The 24,768-nt window shown below is 43.2% G+C and overlaps 1 protein-coding gene across 1 annotated transcript in view; it reads left to right on the top strand.

Moving 5' to 3' along the window:
* TOP3A (DNA topoisomerase III alpha) overlaps positions 1–24,136 on the top strand; it is a 46,565-nt gene extending 22,429 nt beyond the window's left edge. Inside the window, exons 9-20 of the mRNA XM_089662952.1 lie at positions 2,883–2,983; positions 3,229–3,303; positions 5,249–5,331; positions 7,118–7,325; positions 9,289–9,474; positions 10,720–10,849; positions 13,999–14,112; positions 14,221–14,386; positions 18,232–18,375; positions 18,493–18,615; positions 21,654–22,369; positions 22,578–24,136. Of these exons, the coding sequence (XP_089519078.1) occupies positions 2,883–2,983; positions 3,229–3,303; positions 5,249–5,331; positions 7,118–7,325; positions 9,289–9,474; positions 10,720–10,849; positions 13,999–14,112; positions 14,221–14,386; positions 18,232–18,375; positions 18,493–18,615; positions 21,654–22,369; positions 22,578–22,738 (2,207 nt within the window). The 3' untranslated portion in view covers positions 22,739–24,136. The remainder of the gene's footprint in view (positions 1–2,882; positions 2,984–3,228; positions 3,304–5,248; positions 5,332–7,117; positions 7,326–9,288; positions 9,475–10,719; positions 10,850–13,998; positions 14,113–14,220; positions 14,387–18,231; positions 18,376–18,492; positions 18,616–21,653; positions 22,370–22,577) is intronic.
* The last annotated feature ends 632 nt before the right edge of the window (positions 24,137–24,768 follow it).

Genomic DNA, 24,768 nt, shown 5'->3' with positions numbered 1-24,768 from the left:
ACTGATTGGCCAATCAGTGATCACATGATCGGGACCTCACACAGAGGTCCTGTACAACGATCGGTGTTCCGCTGTGTCTGGAGGGAGCGGGGAGGACGTTTATAAACTGCACTGCTCCCTTCCAGCCGTTTATATACATGGGGCGGACGGGACGCTGTTAAAAGAAAAACCCTCATTTTTATTAATGTAATTCCCCCCGGGGACCAAATGCATATAGTGCTTGGTCCTGATCTGAGTGGTGGCCCATTTGTTTCCAAAATGTACCTCTATATGTTAGCTGTAGCGTAACCCCCTTTTAAAAGATATGTTCACCTTTAAAATAAATAAATGCCCACCATTTTGCAGGTTAAAAAAAAAGTGTATTTATAATTTTTTTACTTGGAGCCTAGAGGGCATTGCAGTTTGGAGGTGGCATGCAGGATTCCTGCAGACTTGTCTGTGTGCTCAAACCTTGCACGGCCGAGCAGATACACACTAACAGGAGAAGAGAAAATTAATTTTCCATAGTGCTTAACAGCTCTGTATTATTATTATACAGGATTTATATGGCGCCAACAGTTTGCTCAGCACTTAACAATATAACGAGAGACAATACAGCAACAATACAGTTCAATACAAGAGGGATAGGAGGGCCTGATCCTTGGAGCTTACAATCTAAGTATTTCATTGAGAACTACAAGTCATCAGCCACAAAAGCTGTGAGTTCTTGTAGTTTTCTATTCACAGGATTCTGTGAATGAATGAAGGGGTCAGGTGGGCGAAGCCCCGCACGTCTTTTTTTTTTTTTTTTTTTTAAATAATGACAGCTAGTGGGACGAGATGATCCCCCGCTAGCTGTCACTAGATGCGGCAGAATGGGCAGCGGCTCTGGCAGTGGGAAAATGTTATATGTTCCACCCAAAAAACAGGTTCCCAAAGGCGAACTTATCTTTTAAAGCCCAAATTATGCATATTCCTGTGAGGGAAGGTACTGCCACCACAGGGCCCCCAATAGTGAAATTATAGGGTTTTTTTTAATAAGTTTTGGATAGAATGGGGAAAGGTCAGGACCCTTGTCAGGTTTTGCTGCTATCCGTGACTCCAGTAAAAAGATTTTACTGCATTTGTTCTGGGGACAATATTTTTATCTGATAGAAAGTGAAGGCTCTCTATTGAAGCCTTTGTTGGCAATAAAACCTAATAGGAGTTCTAATACTTCCCCACTCTAATACAATTTCTTGGCTATAGACAAAGGTTCAGTCCATCCAAATGTGGCATTTTAGTTATAGATGAAGTCAGTCCCTGGCTTCTTATATGTTTTGGATACTCCAGCAGTGAGTTCTCCCTGACATAATTCCTGCCTCTGTCCCTGTCCACCTTGACGTTTTCGGTGTCCCCAACCACTGTTGTGTGTTCCAGTTCCTCCTGTTACATATTCCATCATACAAATACATAAAGCTTCCAGCAGTGATGGTGGGCACCCCTCATAAGGGGCACAGCAGATGTGAAGACCTGAGAGGTCAGCATGTGAAGACCTGAGAGGTCAGCATAGAGATCTTATCAATAAAATCCCCAAGAGATGCCAGGGAGCAGGGTGGATTTGATTTAAATCAAACTGATTTAAATCACGATTTAAATCACTAGTCAGTAAGGATTGATGTAATCCTAGTTTTCTACATAAAGACTAATTCTTGCTGGTATAACTTTAATATGCAAGTAGATGAAGATTTTTAGAATAACTTTTCATATTAGTTTTTTTATCCCCAGTTTAATAGGTTAATCATTCATATTTGGACAACTTTTCTGTTGTATTTAGGAAGGAGAAAAATAATCATTACCTTAATAATAACAATTTAAATAGATTTATTCATCTGAAACAATAACATTCCAGCAGATGTGATTTGCTTAAACATCCATGTTTGGTAACTAATTTGGCTAAACAAAATATATATATTTGAAGAAACTTAGACTGTCAGCCCCTCCCCCTCACACTTAGTTTCACTTTCTTCTTGTGCAGATCTATTCCACTCCAAACAATCAGAAAAATATTGTTTCTATTCTATTCACTGAACTTCTTGAAACTTAGCAGTGAAGGGGTTGATTCTGTATTCAGAGGTTTGTAGAAGTTAGGATGAAGGTCTTTTTCTTAACTCTGTTCATGTTATAACATTTTTGCTGTGAAGAAGAGGCATGTGATCTCTGCTGAGTCAAATTCAGTTTTGAGAACTGCAAAAGTAAAACAAACATCTGTGATAATATCTTGTAGGCAGAGAAACTGCCCAATAATCTTACAAACACCTCTGGAAGAGCCTGACATTGTGAATGGATTCATGGAATTTATTTACCAAAACAATTAAACATATACAGCCTTATTCTACATAATTAAAAAACTAATCTTTATTTCATGATGGAATAACCTTTGGATGGTAATATATTTTCCTCAAAAAGCATTTTATTTAAAAAAAATCCGATTTTAAATAAACAAAATCCGATTTAAATCAAAAAAATCAGATTTAAATAAAAAAAATCCGATTTTTTTGATTTTTTAAAAAAAATCATTGATTTTTATCCACCCTGCCAGGGAGTCTACCCCTGTAGGGAAACCAGCAGGAGCAAAACTGCAACATGTGTTTTTAAAACAGGAAAGAAACCGAAAAGGTATGACAGTATAGTGCAACATTGATGTGAAGAAGCAGGCATATTAAAGAACTGCTTTCTGCTGAAAATGTCTTCCTACCTGTAGAGGCAAAAGGATTACAAATGAAATTAACAGTCACCTATGTTCATATACCCCAAATCTGCTGCGTTCTTTTGTGTGTGCAGGGATGGTGCTTGTCTGGCATACAATAGCATTTTTCATGCCCTCACGTTTTTGCTCATTCTATGCTAATTGTATTGCTCAGTGACTCATGAACATGAAGATGGGAACGTAGAATTCAGCTGGAAGAGGAACCGTTTGTTCAACCACACGGCATGCCTTGTTCTATACCAGATCTGCATGGAGGTACGAAATCCAGGCAGTTTTCTGCCCAGTACTGTTGACAGTGACACATTTACAGGATATGAATGCATCCTCTTGGTCCAAGTAGTGCCATGTGTGCGGTGGTGGTGGTGGTATGGGGGATCTTTGCAGACCAAGTAGTGCCATGTGTGCGGTGGTGGTGGTATGGGGGATCTTTGCAGACCACAGTTTAGTGAGATCATAGACATTAGACATAAATCCTCGAAATGTTGATGTTTTTTTTTTAGGATCCCACAGCCACGGTTGTTCAAGTTGGAAGCAAACCAAAGAGCAAATGGAGACCGGTGGCCCTGGACACTGTGGTATGTAAGATGTAAGCTAATTATCCTGGTATACATTTGGAAAAGGCATTGCATAAAGCAGTACATTAATGAACAATAGATATTTTCTGCTCCTAAAGTGTATCTCCAACCAGGAAATGAAAATTGGTCTGTGCTTTCTAAAAATTTTACAAACTTTCATGTTAACTTTGCCCTTCCCTAGTAATTACCTTTTGATCCTGCCAGTTCCCTGTCTAAGTAGCGAATTCTGTTGTTCTGCCAACAACACTCTTTTTTACTTCAGTGCAGTTGAACAGCACCTCAGCATTGTTGGGAGCTGAAAGCTCCTTCAGCTGATTTTCATTCATTCATGAAGTCTATGGTAGTCAGATGCTTTCTCCTGATGCACATGCATACCGGTGTACAATTTTAGAACAGCCCCTGCTGCTTCTTTGTGTATCGTGACGATTCCTGGGAGATGTAATGAGACCTTGGAGTACGTCTGGACATTACCAGGGGCGGACTGACCATTTGGAAACTCGGCCACTGCCCGAGGGCCCGGGGTCAGTAGGGGGCCCCATGAGATGCCCATGGTACCTTTTTCATAGGCTTTTTTGATTTTGGGCAAGGACACAGGGGCCCCATGATCCCCTATTGCCCGTGGCCCCATGAGTTGTCAGTCCACCCCTGGACATTACATTGGACTTACTGATTGTTACCTGTAGGGTTTGTGGCTCTGTGACCACACATAAACAAATTCTTCTTTTTCTTCCTTATTCCTCTTCTTCTTTTTCTTCTTTCTTTCTTCTTCTTCTTCCTTCATCCTTCCTTTCTTTCTTCCTTCCTTCATCCTTCCTTTCTTTCTTCCTTCCTTCATCCTTCCTCCTCCTCTTCCTCCTCCTCTTCCTCCTCTTCTTCCTCCTCCTCCTCCTCTTCCTCCTCCTCTTCCTCCTCCTCTGCCTCCTCCTCTGCCTCTTCCTCCTCCTCTTCCTCTTCCTCCTCCTTCTCAACTAAAACAACGGGGGGAATTAACAAAGAGCACACGCTTGCACCACTCTTTTAAACTTGGAACATGGAGCAGATGCTCCTAATTAGCAAAGTGCAAGCCCCTTTGTTAATTAGGAGTGATCTTTTCTGTGGCTGTGACAGACACAGCACATAGAAAGGAGAGCTGGAGCTGCATGCTCTGACCTTTCTGCCCATCTCCACGCCCCATTCTAGCTCAAAGTGGAGGGAGGAAAAGGGTTGTTAATTCAGCAGTCTCTGCATGTGCTGTGTACTCACTGCACAAGCAGAGAGAGGGATTTGTAAGGTGTCTACTGGCAGCTCACATCCTGTACGACAAGGTCGCATCGGGTGAGAATCTGTGGCAGTTTTCTATATAGAAAACTGTCATATTCCTTCTGTTAATCAGGCGCAGACCTGTGCTAGTTTATTTTTTACTATGAAATAGAATCTGGTGCAGATGGATCTGAAACAGGTCTAGTTAATGTGGTGCGCCCATATACTGTGCAGGAAGCTTGGTTAACTCCCCAGATTGGTTTTAATCAGTTATTTAAGTGTTGTGATTACATTTTTTATGTATTGCTTTTCCATCTACTTTAACTAAACCTGAGTTTGTATTCCCTTTAAATGGTGGCAAGTTTTCAACTGTGCATTATTCTTTGTGTATTAGCTTTGTTTTAACAATTTTCTTGTTGATATAGTTGTGCTGTGGTCCAGTTAAAATGTTCACATGCTGATCATACAGAAAGCACAAGCCTGCAGTAGTTCCAGATGCTTCCGTTTGCTTGGTACAATTTGTCTTCTTCATCCAAATAACACTGACCTCTGTTCTGTCAGCTACAACTCATTTTTTGATAAATGTAATGTGCAAAATGGCTTCTACCTGCTGTGCTTTCAGTCTCTGAGACTTGTGTCTGGCTAATGACAAGTTCCCTTTCCATATAATTTTATTTAAGCACTTTATGTTCTTGTTTCTGCGTAGGAGATGGAAAAACTGGCTTCTAGAAAACTGAAAATTGGAGCAAAGGAGACAATGAAAATTGCTGAGAAGCTTTACACGCAGGGGTAATCTCAACTTCTCAAACATTAATAACAGGCTAACAACAGAATAACTAATCCCCTGCCCTCAAGAGAAAAATCTTCAACTGATCCAATATTGGCACCAGCTTTTCTGCCCCCTAGCAGGCCGGGGAAACCCACAATGAATACTGCAAAAACAAGAAACAGAGGGTGCACCAGCCTAGTGCATTACTTTTATGATGACTTAATTAATATTATAAGAGCGGGTGTATACTCACAAACAACATCAGTCATAAGACACATCAAGCTCCACGATGAACATGAAACTGTCTGATCTGCTAGACGAATCCCAAGTGTGAGAAGACCTTCCAGAAGCCAGACCTGACTCTGAGGCAGAGGGGATCACCCCTCGAAACGCGTCAGTCTTTTGGAAGGCCTTCTTGCACTGGAATGGTCTAAGAGACCGGACGGTTTCATTCATTATGGAGTTTGATGTGTCCTATTACTGATGTTGTTTTTGCTCTTTTAATGTTAATAAAGTCATCACGATGGTAATGCACTAGGCTGGTGCGCCCTCTGTTTCTTGTTTTTGCATTATTAACAGGCTGCCTTCTTAACCCCTTGACGCCAACATCACACAAATATGCGGCCCCACAGAACTGGGCTTTTTTCTGTGGGGCCGCATATTTGTGTACCTGTCTTTGTGCTGGGAGTGCGCTCCCAGCACAAAGACCGGGGTGTCACTGAGAGCCCGGGGTCCTGTTCTAACGATCAGGACCCGGGACTCCCAATTCTGGGTCACATGATTGCAGTGATAGCCTCTGATTGGCTGTCACAGTGATCAGTCACTGTACAGCCCGGCCTCCTTGTTTTTTCTCTCTCTATGAATGGAGGAGAGAGATACAATGTATCTCTCTAACTCCTGGCATAGAGGGAAAAAAAAAGAGAGAAAAAATACCTAGCTCAAGGTTTGATCTAGCTCAGTGCCAGCATGAGTGTTTTGTTTGGGTCAAGGTCAAAGGTCAGGATTTTTTTTTCCTTTTTTTTAATTGGTATTAGTGTCAGTTAGTGTCTGTGTCAGTGTGTTTTAGGTAAACAAAAAACAGAATACTCACTATTGTTTCTGGGCTGTACTACTTGTACAAACGACAAATAACATACACATATATGGTATCACTGCGATCGTCAAGAGCTGGACAATTTATTTTGGGTTGTTCTTTGGTGGTAGGTTATGGTCGTAACAAGAAACACACAGCTAAACTTAAAAAAAAGTTTTGTTTTTTTTACTATTTTGGGACTATTTTCCTTTGATAATAAAAAAAAATTGAGATATCCATTACCATTTACCAACAAATGAAAGCCCAATTTGTCCTGAAAAAAACAAGTTATAATTACCTGGATATACAGAGTAGTTGTGATGCTCTGTATGGTTTTACTAACACATGCCAGTGTTGCAAAATTGTGCTTAGGCATTTAGATTTGTTTTACCCTTAGGCATGAAGGGGTTAAACAATGGATAAGTTGTAATATATGTTGTATACCAGTGTTTTCCATGTAGCATATGGAACCTCTTCAAACCGCAGCTGCTAGATCTATTGCAGGTGGAATGAGGCCTTCTGTGAAGGGGTCTAGGTACAGTGGGATCTTGGTTAAAAGTAATGAATCCAAGACTGAAATGCAGCTCAGAATATGTTTGCAGGTTCTGTAGCGTACTCTCTGGCAGGAAAACAGTAGCTTTAGTGGAGTAGGGTTTTGCAGAGTTTTTAGAGCTCCATAGTGACATCTGGTCATGAACAGTTTAACAAGCTTGTTTATTACTTGTTTTTTCTAGTTATATCAGTTACCCCCGAACAGAAACCAACATTTTCCCAAAGGACTTAAACCTCACGCCATTGGTTGAGCAGCAGACACAGGACCCTCAGTGGGGTGGCTTTGCACAACGAATCTTGGAGAGGGGTGGACCAACTCCTAGGAACGGGAACAAATCAGATCAGGCCCATCCCCCCATCCACCCTACTAAGTACGCCAGCAACCTGCAGGTGAGAATAGGGGTTTCTGTTGGTAGAATCCAAACGTACTAAGACACAAATGCAGTAACTGAGTGATTAGAAATTATACTGTTAAAGGTTTATATATAAAGTATTAATGGCTAAGTGGGTGGATGTCAGTCTAGAGCAGTGTTTCTCAACCTTTTTTCAGTCAAGGCACCCTTTAAAATTATGGAAAGTCCCGAGGCACCCTTTAAAATTATGGACACTTCCGAGGCACCCTTTAAAATTATGGACAGTCCCGAGGCACCCTTTAAAATTATGGACAGTCCTGAGGCACCCTTTAAAATTATGGACAGTCCCGAGTCATCCTTTAAAATTATGGACAGTCCCGAGGCACCCTTTAAAATTATGGACACTCCCGAAGCACCCTTTAAAATTATGGACAGTCCTGAGGCACCCTTTAAAATTATGGACAGTCCCGAGGCACCCTTTAAAATTATGGACACTCCCGAAGCACCCTTTAAAATTATGGACAGTCCCGAGGCACCCTTTAAAATTATGGACAGTCCCGAGGCACCACTTAAAAATATGGACAGTCTTGAGGCACCACTTAGAAATATGGACAGTCTTGAGGCTCCCCATTCTAAAATATGAAAAACTATTCTAATAGTTTTCTGTAACACAGCAACATCCACACACGTAGGACCCCCAACGTTAGAGGTGATTTATTCTTCCAAAGCAAATACACTTTTGCAAACTGGTACTGACTAGTATTCCCATGTTTCTCTTCCCTCAGTTTTTCTCCATCACTGAGCTAATGTGACCCCAGCACTGATGGAGAGGGGCGGGGGAGGGTCAAACTAGGATGTTGTGCAAGCAAGCGACATCCTCTTTATCAGCTCATGATGTCATTAGTTGTCAGGATGCCGGCGGCTAGAAGGTGGTAATGGTGCACAATGAAAACCTGTGACTTTGTGTAACTAAAAGGCAGTCTTGATCCACCCGTTGGCTTGTATACAACTGTTGAGCAATTTTTAGACATTATGCCAAGGCACCCCTGTAGAAACTTCAAGGCACCCCTGGGCACCCTGCCCTAGAGAGATCAACTTTTCTAGTCAGGCTGCATTTGAATGCAGACTGCACTAGGTAATGCTCATGTGTGAGGCTGAACCTCCCTGATTGAATGTGGCAGGCCAGAGGCAGTCAGGATGGGGAGGAAATTGCTAGATGATGCTGAACGTCCTCCAATGAGGAAATGAGGTTGGTTGTATGTGACTTGCTGCAGCTTCTAACTCACACCATGAGAGTCTTACAGTGTTCAGTAAAATCATAGGAAACAATTTCAGTACAGGAAAGCAGCCAGTACAGCTGTGCGGCACTGAAGGGAAGGCTGGAGTTTCAGCTTAAAATTCCTTATCAGGTTTTTTCCTTTGTAAATTCTTTTATTCATACAAGATGGAGGAGCACAGGAGAGGTGTACATATGCAGTATGTATTACATAAAACACTACATCGTCTTCACATTTGAATCATGTACTGGCATCCCTATCAAGTTTTAATTGCTGCCTGTGTCCCCATTGCAGAGATTCACCCTCCTAATTACCCTTGTCACATGGGCAGAAGGTGATGGGAAATCCAACATGTTACAATTGTCGCTGGAACTGGAATAGAGCAGAAATCTCCCAACGGGGACACCTGTCCAGTGGCATCTATCCAAGGGAGATTTTTCTACTTCTTGTTCTGTGTACAGAATAGGAGATGAAAGGAAATCTCCCCAGTGGGAAACCGTTACCCATTTGTAACCATTCCCTGCAAAAAAGAAATAAAAAAGGTTTTGGCTTTAGATATACTTTAAGACCTTTGAGAACACAAGCCGACTTTTGTGTGAAGTTGACAGCTCCTCTGGTTATATGTTCACTCTCATCAGAATGGTAATGATTTGAGAAGAAAAGAATACAGCAGTATCATTCCAGAAGCCTGCAAGTGGTTTTATTTGACATCTCTGCTTTCAGGGAAACGAGCAGCGGATCTATGAGTTCATTGTGCGCCATTTCTTGGCCTGCTGCTCCCAGGATGCTCAGGGGCAGGAGACCACCGTGGAGATCGACATCGGTGCCGAGAGGTTTGTGGCTCACGGGCTGATGATTATCGCCAGAAATTACTTGGATGTCTATCCGTACGACAAGTGGAACACAAAGGTATATGTAATGCTGATACTCATACAGCGGTATGATAATTACCATCATATTCAGGTGCAATGAAACCACTGTGCAGTGCTATATTACCCGACTGGAAGATATACACTGTTGTAGAGGGTCAGACCGTGTAGAATCAGTATTTTGGCTATTGGTGGTGTTGAGCAGTCAAAGTAAACTATGGAAGACCTTGGCAGGCCTGAAGAGGCTTTTTGTACCTCTTCAGGCCTGCCAAGGTCTTCCATAGTTCCCAGTTCTGTTCCTGGCTACCTTAGGGTCTCACACCTACTGCTGGGGCTTTTTTGCAATGACCATGTAATGTGCCCAAGCTGGGGAAGTTAAAGAGGGCCTGTACTGTGAAAGATTTGCCCAAAAAATGCAAGGCAAGAGCCAAGAACTAGCCATCTGTATTGCCTGTGGACCACCTGTAGCTGATCTATTCCCCATTACTGACTTACCTTGCCTTGTTCTACACTGTGCACTTACTTAGAGATAGATATATTCTAGAGACAGGGGTCTTTTCCTATTGTCAGAGCTGCCCCCTTATGACTGGTGATCAGAAGCAGTAGGAGAAGTGAGAAAGTTCAGGAGCAGAGAGATTCTTGCACTGAAGATCTTCAGATACAGCTTCCTCTCTACCAAGGAGAACAGTGCACAGCACAGCAGACATAGTCAAATCTGGTGAGACTAGCAGTCAGAGGCAGCAGTGCCCTAGGAGATCTTACACTGAATTATAAGGCTCATGGAGTGGTAAGCAGGGGCGATCTTGACCATTCAGGCACGCGGGCACTGCCCGAGGGCCCGGGGTCAGTAAGGGGCCCCATGAAATGCCCCTGGTACCTTTTTTATAGGCTTTGAGTGTGGGAAAGGACACGGGCCCCACGATCCCCTGTTGCCCGGGGGCCCCATGAGTTGTCAGTCCGCCCCTGGTGGTAAGTGCCTTACTATTTTTCAGGAAGAATTCAGGCCATAAGGTAATTATTTCAGGATACTTCTTATGCACAATTAACATTTCTAGACGTCTGTAAGATGGCAAATCTTCCCTTTTTGAGTCCAGATCCACTTTGAGGGCAGAGTTCTAAAGTTCTCTAAAAATCCATAGCATAACACCTGAACATTTCTTTTTCTTTTCTTTCTTTTTCCGATCACCAAGAGGGCTCCTAGAATGGGGAAGCCTCTAATTAGCTGTGGTGGCTTTATAGAAAAATTGACATTTAAACATAGGGTGTGATGTTGTTATTCCCTTAGGTCATCCCTGTGTATGAGATGGGTGAGAGCTTCCAGCCCACCATGGTGGAGATGGTAGATGGCGAGACCTCCCCACCGCAGCTGCTTACAGAAGCCGATCTCATATCTCTAATGGAGAAACATGGAATAGGTAAACTAGTCAATCCAATTGTAACATTATGTCTTACCAAGAACACTGCAGTGTCTGTTTTTGTGTCTGGCAGGATTCAGTTAGAATGATCCTAGAAACAATCTGTGTATGAAGCGCTTTGACATTTTTAAAAAGAGTGTCTAGGATGAACAACACTTTTTCTTTTTCTTCTAAAAACAAAGCAACCAAATAGCTTTTTTCTTTTCTTTTTCAACTTGCTATAATGGGAAGGTTGACTGTTTTTTGTAATACAAACTGTTCTTCATTCACGCACGAGGATGAAAATATGTTGCTCTTTCTCACTTTTTTCTAAAATATAAAATGGTTCTGCAGCCTAACGAAGACCTATCACTACAACCTAAAATATTTGAATCCCTTAGGGCAGGGGTGAGCAACTGTGGCCCTCCATCTGTTGTAGAACTACAAGTCCCATGAGGCATTGCAAAACTGACAGTTACAAGCATGACTCTCAAAGGCAGAGGCATGATGGGACTTGTAGTTCACCAACAGCTGCAGGGCCACAGTTACCCACCCCTGCCTTAGGGAACCAAGTAAATGTACCACTTGGGGCGCTTCTGATCTGTGCTGTAGTTATTGAGCTAGCGTGGTCGACAGTGTGGCCCCCTCACCCCAATGCTGTTTGATCATGCTGCTCAGAAGGAAACGAATATCTCATTAGGTTCGAGTGACCCCGCACATGAAGCATAGGGGGTTTTGACAGTGTTGTCGTTCATCACCTGTCAGTGTGACACCTGTATGTAATTATAGCTAACATGCAGAATTGTCCGCAGCAGTCAGACAGGAAAGCATTGCTGCACTGTTAATTTTAGAGACACTTCACAGCAAACAGAGGGGAAATGGCACTGACTACGTTGATATCCATCACACTGGGGAGAGGAGTATCACTGCTCTCTTTACTTTTGGAGACACTTTACAGCACACAGAGGAAGAGATGGTGGTGTAGCTCTGTCATTCATCACAGCAGAGGGATAGGAGCATCGCTGCAGTACTTATTGGTACTTCACAGCACACACATGTTGGAGTTGGCTTCTGTGCTTTGCTTTAGTTTCTCCATAGGAACACCCATAAATTGGGCTTCAGCCTGGGTTGCAGCTGACAGCCAGCAGAAAGAAAAAAAAATATGCTTTTATGTACAGTGCAGCCATGGATCAGGGCAGGACCAGGTGCTACATTCACTTGGTCCCCTGGGGAATTTAACAAAGATTTTGTAACCCTTTTATGAATATATTACATCCATAAATGTTGACTGTGATATAAATTTGGTATCCAAAATAAATCAATAATAAATAGTGATAAAACCCTATGTGACACTTCAAAGTCCCACTTTCACCCTTGAAAGACCTTTGCACACCTGTGGGACACCATTTCGCACAACCAGAACACACTTTGGGAGATCTCAATATTTTAGTTCTTAAAGGAAATTTCAAATCCATTCAGGAAAGAAAAACTTTTGAACTAAGAAAGATAATTCTATTTGACACAAGAGATAACGGCCTGAATTTGGATATGGGCCAGAGTACTTGGTGTCATTCTGGACTCCAACCTATCCTTCCAGCCCCAAGTCCAATCTTTAACAAACTCGTGCAGACTCCACCTCCGCAACATCGCCAAAATCCGCACGTTCCTAACTCCAGAAACCACTAAACAGCTCATCCACTCCCTCATCATATCATGACTGGACTACTGCAACTCCCTCCTCACTGGCCTGCCTCGCCGCTGGCTATCCCCGCTTCAGTCCATCCTGAATATGGCTGCCAGACTCCTTCACCTTTCCAACCGCTCCGTCTCCGCCACCCCCCTCTGCCAATCCCTCCACCTGCTTCCGATTGCGCAACGGATCAAATTCAAAATCCTAACACTGACGTACAAAGCCGTCCACCATACTGCCGCGAACTACATCACTGCCTAATATCCAAGTACCGCCCAGCTCCTCACAAGACCTCCTTCTCTCTAGTTCCCTGGTCTCCTCCTCCCATGCCCGCCTCCAGGACTTCTCCAGGGTGTCACCCATCCTCTGGAACTCCCTGCCCCAACCCATCAGATTATCACCTACTCTCCTCTCCTTTAGGCGCACCCTGAAAACCCATCTCTTCAGGGAAGCCTACCCCACCACCTGCTAACTTGCTGACCTCCTCCACTCTTCCTGCCACTCCATCCCCCACAGCTATCTCCTCCTGTACCACTATCCCCTCCCTCCTAGATTGTAAGCTCCAAAGAGCAGGGCCCTCGATCCCCTCATGTTTTGCATTGTATTGGTATTGTTCTGTCACATGTTTTGTCCCCCTTTGTAATGTACAGCGCTGAGCGAACTATTGGCGCTTTTTAAATACTGTATAATAATAATAATAATATTTGATTCCTCAATCATTATCCAACAGTTTTATGACTATCAGCTGAAGCATGACTGCCTCTGCTAGTGTTGTCTCCCCCCCAGACTTTGCTTTTGCTGTGTCTTATCTCTGTTTTTTTTTTTTTTTGTTTTTTTTTTCCCATCCCTACATCTCTTCTAACATTCTGCTAAATCTTTGTTTCAGTACTGCTTAGATCTGAAGAAGGGGACATTCCCCGAAAGCTTGTCCTCAAAATTGTATGTTAGTGCAAATAAAAAAAAGTATCATGGACAGTACTCAATTGTTCCTGTCGCAGATGCACTAATACGGCTACAGTCACCTCAAGCACCCTTGAAAGTCCAGAATCATAAATAATAAACCTTTTAGATTTATTATATATGATACATCCATAAATGGTTCTGTAAAAAAAAAAACTTTAAAGCTGACTTCATGATAAGTGGTTAAATACACATATCAGAAATCCTGTACCTATCAAAAAATTGCATCTCTGTTCTGCCAGTGTTGTGATGTAGAAACCTGTGCTGCACAGAACAGCCAGGACCAGCCTCCCTGCATTATAATGCACTTCAGCAGTACAGCCTGCAATGGAGATTGCCCCAGCCTGTGATTACACAGTGAAGGAATAGCAGCTTCACACAACAACACTCTGAGGTCTTCTCATTAGAACTCTGATCATTAGAAGTCACATTCCTCTTGCAGGGTTACCAGGATTGTATTGTATTTGTTCATCTTTAGTGGCTGATGTGTATGCTATATTAGTATTTGTTTTTCTTGCAGGGACTGACGCTACCCATGCAGAGCACATTGAGACCATTAAGTCACGCATGTACGTGGGCCTTACCCCAGAGCAGAGGTTCCTTCCAGGAGAACTAGGGATGGGCTTGGTGGAGGGTAAGCCCTGGATTTCTGCTCTTCCAAAACAAAATTGTTTGATTATTCAAAGCTTATTAGCAGTTACAATTCCATCCACAAGACCTGCTATCCCTCTTCATTGCTTAGGATACGATTCCATGGGTTTCGAGATGTCCAAGCCTGACCTTCGAGCTGAGTTGGAGGCGGATCTAAAGCTCATTTGTGAAGGAAAAAAGGACAAGTTCACCGTCCTGAGACAACAAGTGCAGAAATACAAGCAGGTCTTCATAGAGGCTGCAGCCAAAGCCACCATGTGAGCGGAGTTCCTCTTCTAAATAATGTGTACATTAATAGGACAGTAAACCTGCATTCCAGGTTGATTTGCCTAAGTCTAGGTTCACACCTATGTGTTTTTCGCTGCGTTTTGCAGAAACGCACAGTTTAACATGATTTTCTATGGGACAGGTTCACATCTCTGCGTTTTCGCCCGGGGCATTTTTTGGAAAGGGTCAGGGATTTTTGTAAATGCAAAACGTTGTGTTTTTGGTTCTATAGACTTCAACGAAGACACTGCAGAAAAGCATGTAGTTTGTTTTTTTTATGTATTTTTTTACACGTTTTTGATGCTTTTGGCATTGTAACCACTTGAGCTCCTGAGGATTTACCCCCCTTAATGACCAGGCCTCTTTTTGCTACTCGGCGCTGCACTAATTCAACTGATAATTGCACGGTCATGCAATGCTGCACCCAAACGAAGTTTACGGCCTTTTTTTCACACAAATAGAGCTTTCTTTCGGTGGTATTTGATCATCTGTGCGCTTTTTATTTTTCACGCTATAAACAAAAAAAGGCCAAAAATTTTGAAGAAAAACAATATTTTTTATTTTCAGCTATAAAAAATATATAGTAAACTCAAAGTTGGTTATAAATTTAGGCCAAAATGTATTCTGCTCCATGTTTTTGGTAAAAAAAATCCCAATAAGTGTATATTGATTGCTTTGTGTGGAAGGTATAGCGTCTACAAACTATGGTATAGATACTGCAATTTACGCCATTTTTCTGCTATACAGCGCTGCGCTAGTTTAACGGACAATTGCGCGGTCATGCAATATGGTACATAAATGAAATTTACATCCTTTTTTTCCCCCACAAATTGGGCTTTCTTTCAGTGGTATTTGATTGCCTGTGCGGTTTTTATTTTTTGCGCTATAAAAAAAAGGCTGACAATTTTGAGGGAAAAAAAACAATATTTTGGACTTTTTGCTATAAAACATGTCCAGTAAAAAAAAATGCAAAAATCAAATTTAGTCGTAAATTTCTGCCAAAATGCATTCTGCGACATGTCTTTGCTAAAAAAAAACCCAATACGTGTAAATTAATTGGTTTACGTGAAAGTTATAGCGTTTACAAATGGCGGGAAAGATACTGGGATTTTTAGTTTTTTGTTTTTTTTTATACTAATAATGGCGGCGATCAGCGAATTATGGCGGCGATCAGGGACTTATGGCAGCGACCAGCGACTTATGGCGGGACTGCGGCGGACATTCTGACATTGGGGGGTACTGACTTGGGGTCACTGATGTCCCCAAAAACACTAATACAGCGATCAGTGCAAAAAAAAAAAAACACTGACACTGTACTAATGGCAATGGGGAGGAAGGGGTTAACTTTTTATTTTGCAGGGAAGGGTTATAGGAGTGAGGGGAGTGTTTTACTAGGGGGCGGGGGTGTGTACTGGGCGGGACAAGGCTGATCGAGAAAGAGAAACTGTTCTTTCTCGATCAGCTCATCCTCGAGCTGACAGGGAAGTGACAGACAGCACAGCTACTGCAGCTGTGCTGTCTGTCACTGTTTACCGCCGATCGCCGGGACATAGCCGCTAAGGAGCGGCTGTGACCCGGCGACTGACATCTGCGGCGGTGATCCACGGGACAGATAGGGCGGCGGCGCGCCTCGCGCGCGCCCCCTGTTTGTTTACAAAACACACGTTTTAAAACGTGATTTTGCCTGCAAGTGCCGCCCTGCCGCCGTATATGTACAGTGGCTGGGCGGCAAGTAGTTAATCTGCCCAGCAACAAGTAACAAAAAAATGCAGCAAAAAAGCAAAACGCACTGCAGAAACAGATAAAACGCAAACTGCATAGGTGTGAACCTAGCCTAAAAGAGTTTAGCCTGTAATTAAGATTCATTAAGGCCTCGTTCACACCATGAGTGCAGAAAAGCTGATGGAAACTGATGCACAGATTTCACTTGAAGAGACATCAGTTTTCAAGCGTGATGCAGTGAGTTTACATACACATTGCAAAGTTCTCTGCTGAAAAAAATCTGCAAGTGATACTACTGTTGTGATGTGAACAGGGCACATAGAGAACAATTGATTTGTTGTGCCCTTGCAGAACGCATGCAGAAAAACTGACGTCTCTGCACCATGGTGTGAACGAGGCCTAATAGTGTCCATCAATGAATATGTCATGTTTCAGTTAATGTACTATGTCTAGGCCAAATAAAAAGATGCATCTTCATGACATCTTTGCTATACATGCACATTTTTCTAGGCTTTTCATTTGCAAAATGGGGTTGAATATAAAGAAAGGGACCCCCTAAATTGGTTGGGACTTTGAAGGCATAGATACATAGATTGAATTAAAAATGTGAAATCTTTATTTTGTCAAATTACACACATAGAAATTATGATGTAACTTTGTAATTTGACAAAATAAAGATTTCGCATTTTTAATTCAATCTATGTATCTATGCTTTCAAAGTCCCAACCAATTTAGGGGGTCCCTTTCTTTATATTCAACTCCATATTTTGGGGATGGTGCCTATTTATCAGGAAACTTTTTTTCTCCTTTTGTTCATTTGCAAAATGCTGCAAGTGCAGAGAAATACATTTTGATTTGTCAGAAATCCAGTGAGCTCCTAACTTCCTGTTTGAGCTGACAACAAAGTGCCTCTGCTGCAGTGGTGTATTTAGGTATTGTGCTGCCCTAGGCAACACAAAAATTGGCGCCCCCCCCCGCAGAGAGAGCCTGACATTGACCACAAACACCCTTGAGTCCCACCCGCGAGAGCCTTCCACTGCCACTGCCCCCCATTTATTATTATTATACAGGACTTCTATAGCGCCAACAGTTTGCTCAGCACTTTACATTATGGAGGGAGACAGTACAGTAACAATACAGTTCAATACAAGAGGGATTTGAGGGCCCTGATCCTGGGAGCTTACAATCTAGGAGGGAGGAGATAGTGGTACAAGAGGAAATTAGCTGTGGGGGATGGAGTGGTTGGGGGAGTAGGGGATTCCAGTAGTTAGCCGGGGTCGGCCAACGTCCCCCATGGCGAGAGAGAGAGAGACACTCACCTTCATAGCTCCGGACATCCCCGGGAATGAGAGTCGGGCTGTGCGTACACCGTCATGAAACCTGCAACCTCTATTAGAACCCACCAGGTTCCCATGCCGTGTGTGTCCCTTCTTCCTAGGGTCAGTGCTGCCCCCCTTGAAAAATGCTGCCCTAGGCAAATGCCTTGTTTGCTTTGTGGTAAATACACCCCTGCTCTGCTGTACTGACATCCCAATTGTCGTCGTCAATCCTGCCCAGGCAATGCCCTACCCTGTTGAGCTACAGAACACCTCCTTTTCTCTCCCTTCTCTTCATCTCCCTTACTACACTGCTTTGGATTTCAGTGCACCAGAGGCACTGTGTTGTCAGCCTTCTCAGAAAGTTAGCAGCACTCTGGATTTCTGCCAGATCGACCGGTATTTTCCTGTACTTGCAGTGTAATTAAAGAGACAAAACACAGGAATATAGAATGTATTGCAGATATGTACTTATTATGATTTTTCCCTAGAAATACACATTTAAGTAGCCAGACTTCCTGTACAATTCATGTCAAAGCGCATTCATGATAATTAATGTGTAAGTGTAACACTGACAGCTATTTATTACCTCTCACAGAGATCACAGTACATCCTCTGACAATGATGGCATCATCTCAGCCTAAGCAAAATCACTGACTGTTAATGTCAGGAATTTATTATTGCAGACTTGTAAATTTTATTTAAAGGTCCACTTTAAGAGAACATTATACATTCTGTCACAGTGGCTCTGCTGTATGCTAACCAAACGCACTTGGTTCTGTGCTCCCACTCAACAGGCTGGACGAGGCTCTGTCTCAGTACTTTGGCCAGGCAGCAGAGCATGTGCAACAGCAGGAGATCTATGCGGAAACGCCAGTGCCTATACGAAAATGTCCATACTGTAGCAGGGATATGGTGCTGAAGACCAAGAGAGATGGAGGGTGAGTGAGGGCAAAGGAGCAGCCATGTTTGACATCTCATGATGTTGATCAGGTGACCTCCTGACAGAAGAATTCATTTTCCTCACTGATAGAAATTGTCTTTTCTTTCTCATTAAGGTTCTACATTTCGTGTACGGGTTATCCCAGTTGTAAAACGACAATCTGGTTGCCCAGTTTTGTTCTGGAGGTGTCACGGGATGATAGTGTGTGTGATGTGTGTAGACCTCATCCAGTCCACAAGTGAGTATACCGTATTTTTCGCCGTATAAGACGCACCTGACCATAAGACGCACCTAGGTTTTAGAGGCAGAAAACAGGAAAAAAAAAAATTCTGAACTAATGGACTGCAGACACAGTACAGGAGATGACCAGAGACTGCGGACAGCACAGGGATGACCAGAGACTGCGGACAGTACAGGAGATGACCAGAGACTGTTGACAGCACAGGGATGACCAGAGACTGCGGACAGCACAGGGATGACCAGAGACTGCGGACAGCACAGGGATGACCAGAGACTGCGGACAGCACAGGGATGACCAGAGACTGCGGACAGCACAGGGATGACCAGAGACTGCGGACAGTACAGGGATGCTTTTACTTACTTTTACTTACTTTTTGTTTGATCTTACCTGTTCCTCGATCCAGCCACGCGCTGTCTTCCAGGCTTCTGTAATGGCGCTCGGCATGACAGCCGGGTGCCCAGTGCGCATGAGCGAGAAGCACTTGCGCTTTGTGATTGGTCCAGCGGCTTCTGGGATCTGTCATGTGTCCCAGGTACCGCCTTACCATTCACAAAGCGCACCGCTTCTCGCGCATGCGCACTGGGCACCCGGCTGTCATGCCCACACTACAGAAGCCTGGAAGACAGCACGCCGCTGGATAGAGGAACAGGTAAGGTCCCGCTGCAGAGCTGAGCGGCCGGCCCGGTATTCTGACACGGCCGCGGTGGAAATACCGGACCGGCCGCTCCATATTCGCCTTATAAGACGCACTGACATTTCCCCCCCAGTTTTGGGGAAGAAAAAGTGCGTCTTATACGGCGAAAAATACGGTACATTCAGCTAACTAAAGCTGGTCATGCATTATTACGTTTTTTTTTTGTTTTTGTTTTTTTGCTCAGCCAGCGGCAGGGTGGATTTGATTTAAATCACTAGTCAGTAAGGCTTGATGTAAATCCTAGTTTTCTACATAAAGACTAATTCTTGCTGGTATAACTTTAATATACAAGTAGATGAAGATTTTTAGAATAACAACTTTTCATATTCGTTTTTTTATCCCCAGTTTAATAGGTTAATCATTCATATTTGGACAACTTTTCTGTTGTATTTAGGAAGGAGAAAAATAATCATTACCGTAATAATAACAATTTAAATAGATTTATTCATCTGAAACAATAACATTCCAGCAGATGTGATTTGCTTAAACATCCATGTTTGGTAACTAATTTGGCTAAACAAAATATATATATTTTAGGAAACTTAGACTGTCACCCCCTCCTCCTCACACTTAGCTTCACTTTCTTCTTGTGCAGATCTATTCCACTCCAAACAATCAGAAAAATATTGTTTCTATTCACTGAACTTCTTGAACCTTAGCACTGAAGGGGTTGATTCTGTATTCAGAGGTTTGTAGAAGTTAGGATGAAGGTCTTTTTCTTAACTCTGCTCATGTTATAACATTTTTGCTGTGAAGAGGCATGTGATCTCCGCTGAGTCAAATTCAGTTTTGAGAACTGCAAAAGTAAACCGAGCATCTGTGATAATATCTTGTAGGCAGAGAAACTGCCCAATAATCTAACAAAAACCTCTGGAAGAGCCTGACATTGTGAATGGATTCATGGAATTTATTTACCAAAACAATTAAACATATACAGCCTTATTCTACATAATTAAAAAACTAATCTTTATTTCATGATGGAATAACCTTTGGATGGTAATATATTTTCCTCAAAAAGCATTTTATTTAAAAAAATCAGATTTAAATAAAAAAAATCCGATTTAAATCAAAAAAATTGATTTTTTTTTTTTAAATCATTGATTTTTATCCACCCTGGCCAGCAGGCAGGTTGAGAAAAAAAAATTGAACAGATTTCCCCAGTCACACATTTGAGGTGGATGTGGGAAATCCTCCATGCTGCGCTATTGTATTGCGACTGCGGACTCTTCCACCGTCGGAGTACACTGATCAGTGATGTAGACGATTGGCTGCATGTGATTGGACACAAAATCTCCAGCAGTCCTGTTCGGCAGGAGACTAGATTGTCTCCTTTCCAATGGGAATGGTCATAGACGGATTGAAATTCGGCCGGTTCAGCAGGGACCAGACTAATTTCTATCCATTTATGGACAACGTTTAGCAGAAGCCAGACTTTGTCAGCGCAAAGAACACGGTCCCCTTAGCAGCCATGTGCTTCCTCTTTTTTCACAGTGCATTATAGGGGGAAAAAAAGAAAGCAAAATCTGATTGAACAAGGCGCAGTGTGATTTACATGTACTTGTTTACTTTGCTTGGATTAATATCCCCATCTCCATGATAACCTTTCTATCCTGTATAAACTCTTCTTTAGGATTTAGCAGGATTCTCTCACGCATGCAGTTTATCTGACCAATGGCTGATTAAGTTTGTGACAATATGTACAGTGCCGTGAAAAAGTATTTGCCCCCTTTCTGACTTTTTTTTTTTTAATCTTTTCTTGGTTGGTGGTTGCAACCTTGCTGACTTTTTTTTGTAATCTTTTCTTGGTTGGTGGTTGCAATAATAACCCCCAGCATTGGTATCTGTGACACCAACCCCCCCACCTGGTAGTCAATGGCAGTGCTCTTACCCCTCTTGCCTTGCGCTCGTGGTCAGTTGCAGTACTATTTAACATCTTAATACATCCCCAAACCCTCGCATGACAGGTTGCCGTAATGAAACTTTTTTCACACACTGAATATTTTTGGTGAAATTGTGGCAGCTTTCCCTTGTGTGGATGGTGGACCTGCGGTGATGAATCCAGGGATGAGGTGGGGTAAAAAAAAAGAAAAGTGTCATCTAACAAACGGATTGTCTGACCGTTCATCATCTCCTAATAAAGAGTAGAAATAACCTAGTTAAATAAAACGCTCATCCATACGGCATACTAGATCTCACTACATATGGAATATTGAATGAGCATGTTACATGAGGTCAGGGGTCTGATCACTTCTTTGCAAACCAGCAGATCCCTCTGTGTATAGCAACTTTTCTCATTTTACAGATAGGTTTATTAATTGACATTTTGTTGCTTCTTCTGCAGGTTGAAGCTGAAGTTTAAACGTGGCAGTGTCCCCCCTCTGATGCCCCTGGAGTTTGTGGGCTGTATTGGTGGCTGTGATGAAACTCTTCGAGAAATCCTTGATCTGAAATATCTACAGGGTGGCAGCAGAGCACCCCAGCCTGGCCCTCCCCGTGAGAACAACCACCTGCAGGTTAACCAGACGAGTAACCGAATGACCAATGGCCGAGGCGGCCAAAACAGGCAGCCACCCACAAAAAAAGAGCGAAAAACACAACTGGTGACACCAGCGGTGCAGAAAAGTGCGCCACCCATCAGTGTAAATCCTGCGAATAATGAAGTGGTGTGCAACTGTGGTGTCGGTGCTGTGCAGCTTACTGTGCGTAAAGAGGGACCCAACCAGGGGCGCCAGTTTTACAAATGCAACGAAGGAAAATGCAACTTCTTTTTGTGGGCGGATCAGGAAAACGGGGCTGGCAGGAGTCCCCCTCTACTGCAGGTGTCTGCAGGATGTCCATCAACCTCGTTCAACAGTTCCAGTGCCTCCGAAGGGTTTAGAACGGCAGGAGGAAGCAGGGATTTGGGAGGACAGACCAAGTGCATGTGCAATCAGCCGGCCATTACTCGTACTGTGCAAAAGGATGGCTCCAACAAAGGCAGACAGTTCCACACCTGCTCCAAACCCAGAGAGCAACAGTGTGGCTTCTTCCAGTGGGCTGACGAGAACGTCCCTCCAGGTGAGAAACCCATAGGAAATGGGCCCATGTTCTGTCTATACCTGGCTAAATAGAATGACCCTCAACAATTCTAAAAGTGTGTCAATGTATTATCACAGCCATAGAGATGCTGCTGGTATGAACTAAATGGCCTTTATTATGCTGCCCACTTACCTGCAAAAGTATTGGGTATTGGCATCTCACCAACATCCTGTCTGTTTTCTCACAGGTCCTTCTGGAGATTTTCCTACCACTTTCAGAGGAGGATTTGGTCAGAAAAATAAAAGAACCGATAACTCTGACAAAGCTCCGACAGCCAAGAGAGCGCGCACGTGTGGCATCTGTCACCAGCCCGGCCACAACCGAACGAGCTGCCCCCAGAACAGATGACAAGTGTGTTCCGTTGAGTCTGTGAAGTAGCCCTACAAAACGAAACTCTTTCTGCTTCGTTACAAAGACAGACAAGTCATTTTCCATGCAGGATGGATCGGATCCATCCTGCGGGGATCGTCGGCTTGATTTACAACTTACCTTTTCGTAGAGTTGGTCAGGTGTCAACCCGTGTGGTCGGTGTGACCCGGTGCGACGTGCACCCCCCGCACCTGCCTCAGGCCTCCACTGGTTATAGGACATAGTAGTGGGCTAGGGGTTAGCAGAAAGAATCATTGAGCACAGTGGGAAGAGGGGGAAGGTTTAGGCATCAGACACACTTATGGGTGTGTCGGATTCCTAAACCCCACCCCATTCCCGCTGTAAAGTTTTAGACAGGCCGTAGATGATGCAATTTTCTTTGCAGGGTTACAGGAAAAAAAAATAGTTTGATGCCCCCCATCTACACAGTATTAATGGGGGGAGTCCCTCCCCTGGTGCTATTCTGTTCTCCTGGCAGGGGGGCACGGGTTGGAGCTGCTGGCAAGAATCACATGCAAGAAACCCAACATGCTGGTTATACCCAAGATCAATCAGCCTTGCCCATACATGGATTGAATTATCTATGGCTGGCTTTAGTCGGTGGCTATACCACTTGAACAAGGAAGATCGGAATTGCCACCTGCCAGTAACCCCCGGTTCACATCTATGCGGGTGGTGCCGCTGCGGATCCGCGGAGAAATGCGGCCCCGCGGGCGGGTACCAATAGTTCTAATGGCACTCCGCCTGCACTGGAAAACGCAACCGTACTGAGAACCGAGGTTCCCGTGCGGGCTGCATTTTCCAAAGAAGTGCAGGGACTTCTTTCCTGCGTGTCACGGGCGTCCATTCAAATAAATGGGCTCTCGTGCCCGCGCAAAACGCGGCCCCACAGCCGGATAGAGGACCTACGGTAAGGCAAGTCTTCAGTATTCTATTGCAAGGACCATTCTCTGGATTATTTTTGGAAAGCTTTAAGCAGCCTTCAGCTCTTTGGCAATTAAAGAGGTGAGACCCTAAAATCACACAACCCACCTTTGTAAGAGGAAAGTGTTTTGACTCTTTTTTTCCTACAGAACCTCTTTAAGACACAAACTGAAAGGCCGAGTTCTGTTTCGATTGTAGGATAGATTATTCCTGTCAACTCGTACTTGAAAACAGCCCACAGATGTGCATGTTAGGAAGAAACCCCATTGGCCTCAGATTTTATGGTTCTGGTAAGAAACCGAATGCCTTATCCATTGTAAGATCAATTCTGTATAAGCTGTATATTACTTGTGTATGTTGTATACATTCTAAATTGTTTTTATTAAGAGATGTACGGTTCTGTTTTATATATGAAAATATTAAAACAAAAAAAAAAATCTTTGTTAAAACCAAGTATTGTTTTTTTATGTCTGTGTATGTTTTTAAATTGTGATTCGGTAATGAGAGTTTAATTTGTTCGAAATGGACACTGATGTAGTGCATTGGTTTTTTTTGATACACTTGTTTACAGACCTTGGAGAGATGGCTTCATTCACATTGGGGCTTTTGTCAAAGTTTTTCTCCAAGCAGGAGAAAAGCAGCTTCAATCAGGTACCTAAGCTGCATTTTTCAAATGTGTTTAGGCACATCAAGTGCTTGGGCATTTATTTGGTTGGCTAGAATATTATTCATGGGATGGAAGAAAAAAAAATCTGTTTTATGAATGAGTGTCCTTTGTATCAGTGTGTCTTTTACATCAGAGTCTGCATCCCTACATCAAAATTCCCCTTACCATTGCAAGGCTTACAGTGTGGCTGGAGCAGGTCTGGACTGAGGATGTTTCATCTTCCTGTGAATGCTGGGGCAAGCATGACCTTGGTTGCTAGGACATTGGTTGCTAGAATGCAGGTAGGGATGATGACAGTGCAGTTGGGGGACGAAGGGAGTACCAGAGTTCATAGACAACCTTTGCTGACCTGAATCCTCAGTCTGTGCCCATTGAGGATGTACATACCTTTGACCTCCGTTCTAGAAAGAATTTGCTC

Source organism: Staurois parvus, unplaced genomic scaffold (genome assembly GCF_062004578.1).
Source record: "Staurois parvus isolate SC_StPar_1 unplaced genomic scaffold, SC_StPar_1.0 ptg001591l, whole genome shotgun sequence".
Classification (NCBI taxonomy): domain Eukaryota; kingdom Metazoa; phylum Chordata; class Amphibia; order Anura; family Ranidae; genus Staurois; species Staurois parvus.
Note: the sequence above shows the minus strand (reverse complement) of the source record. Positions and strands in the feature narration are given on the sequence as shown.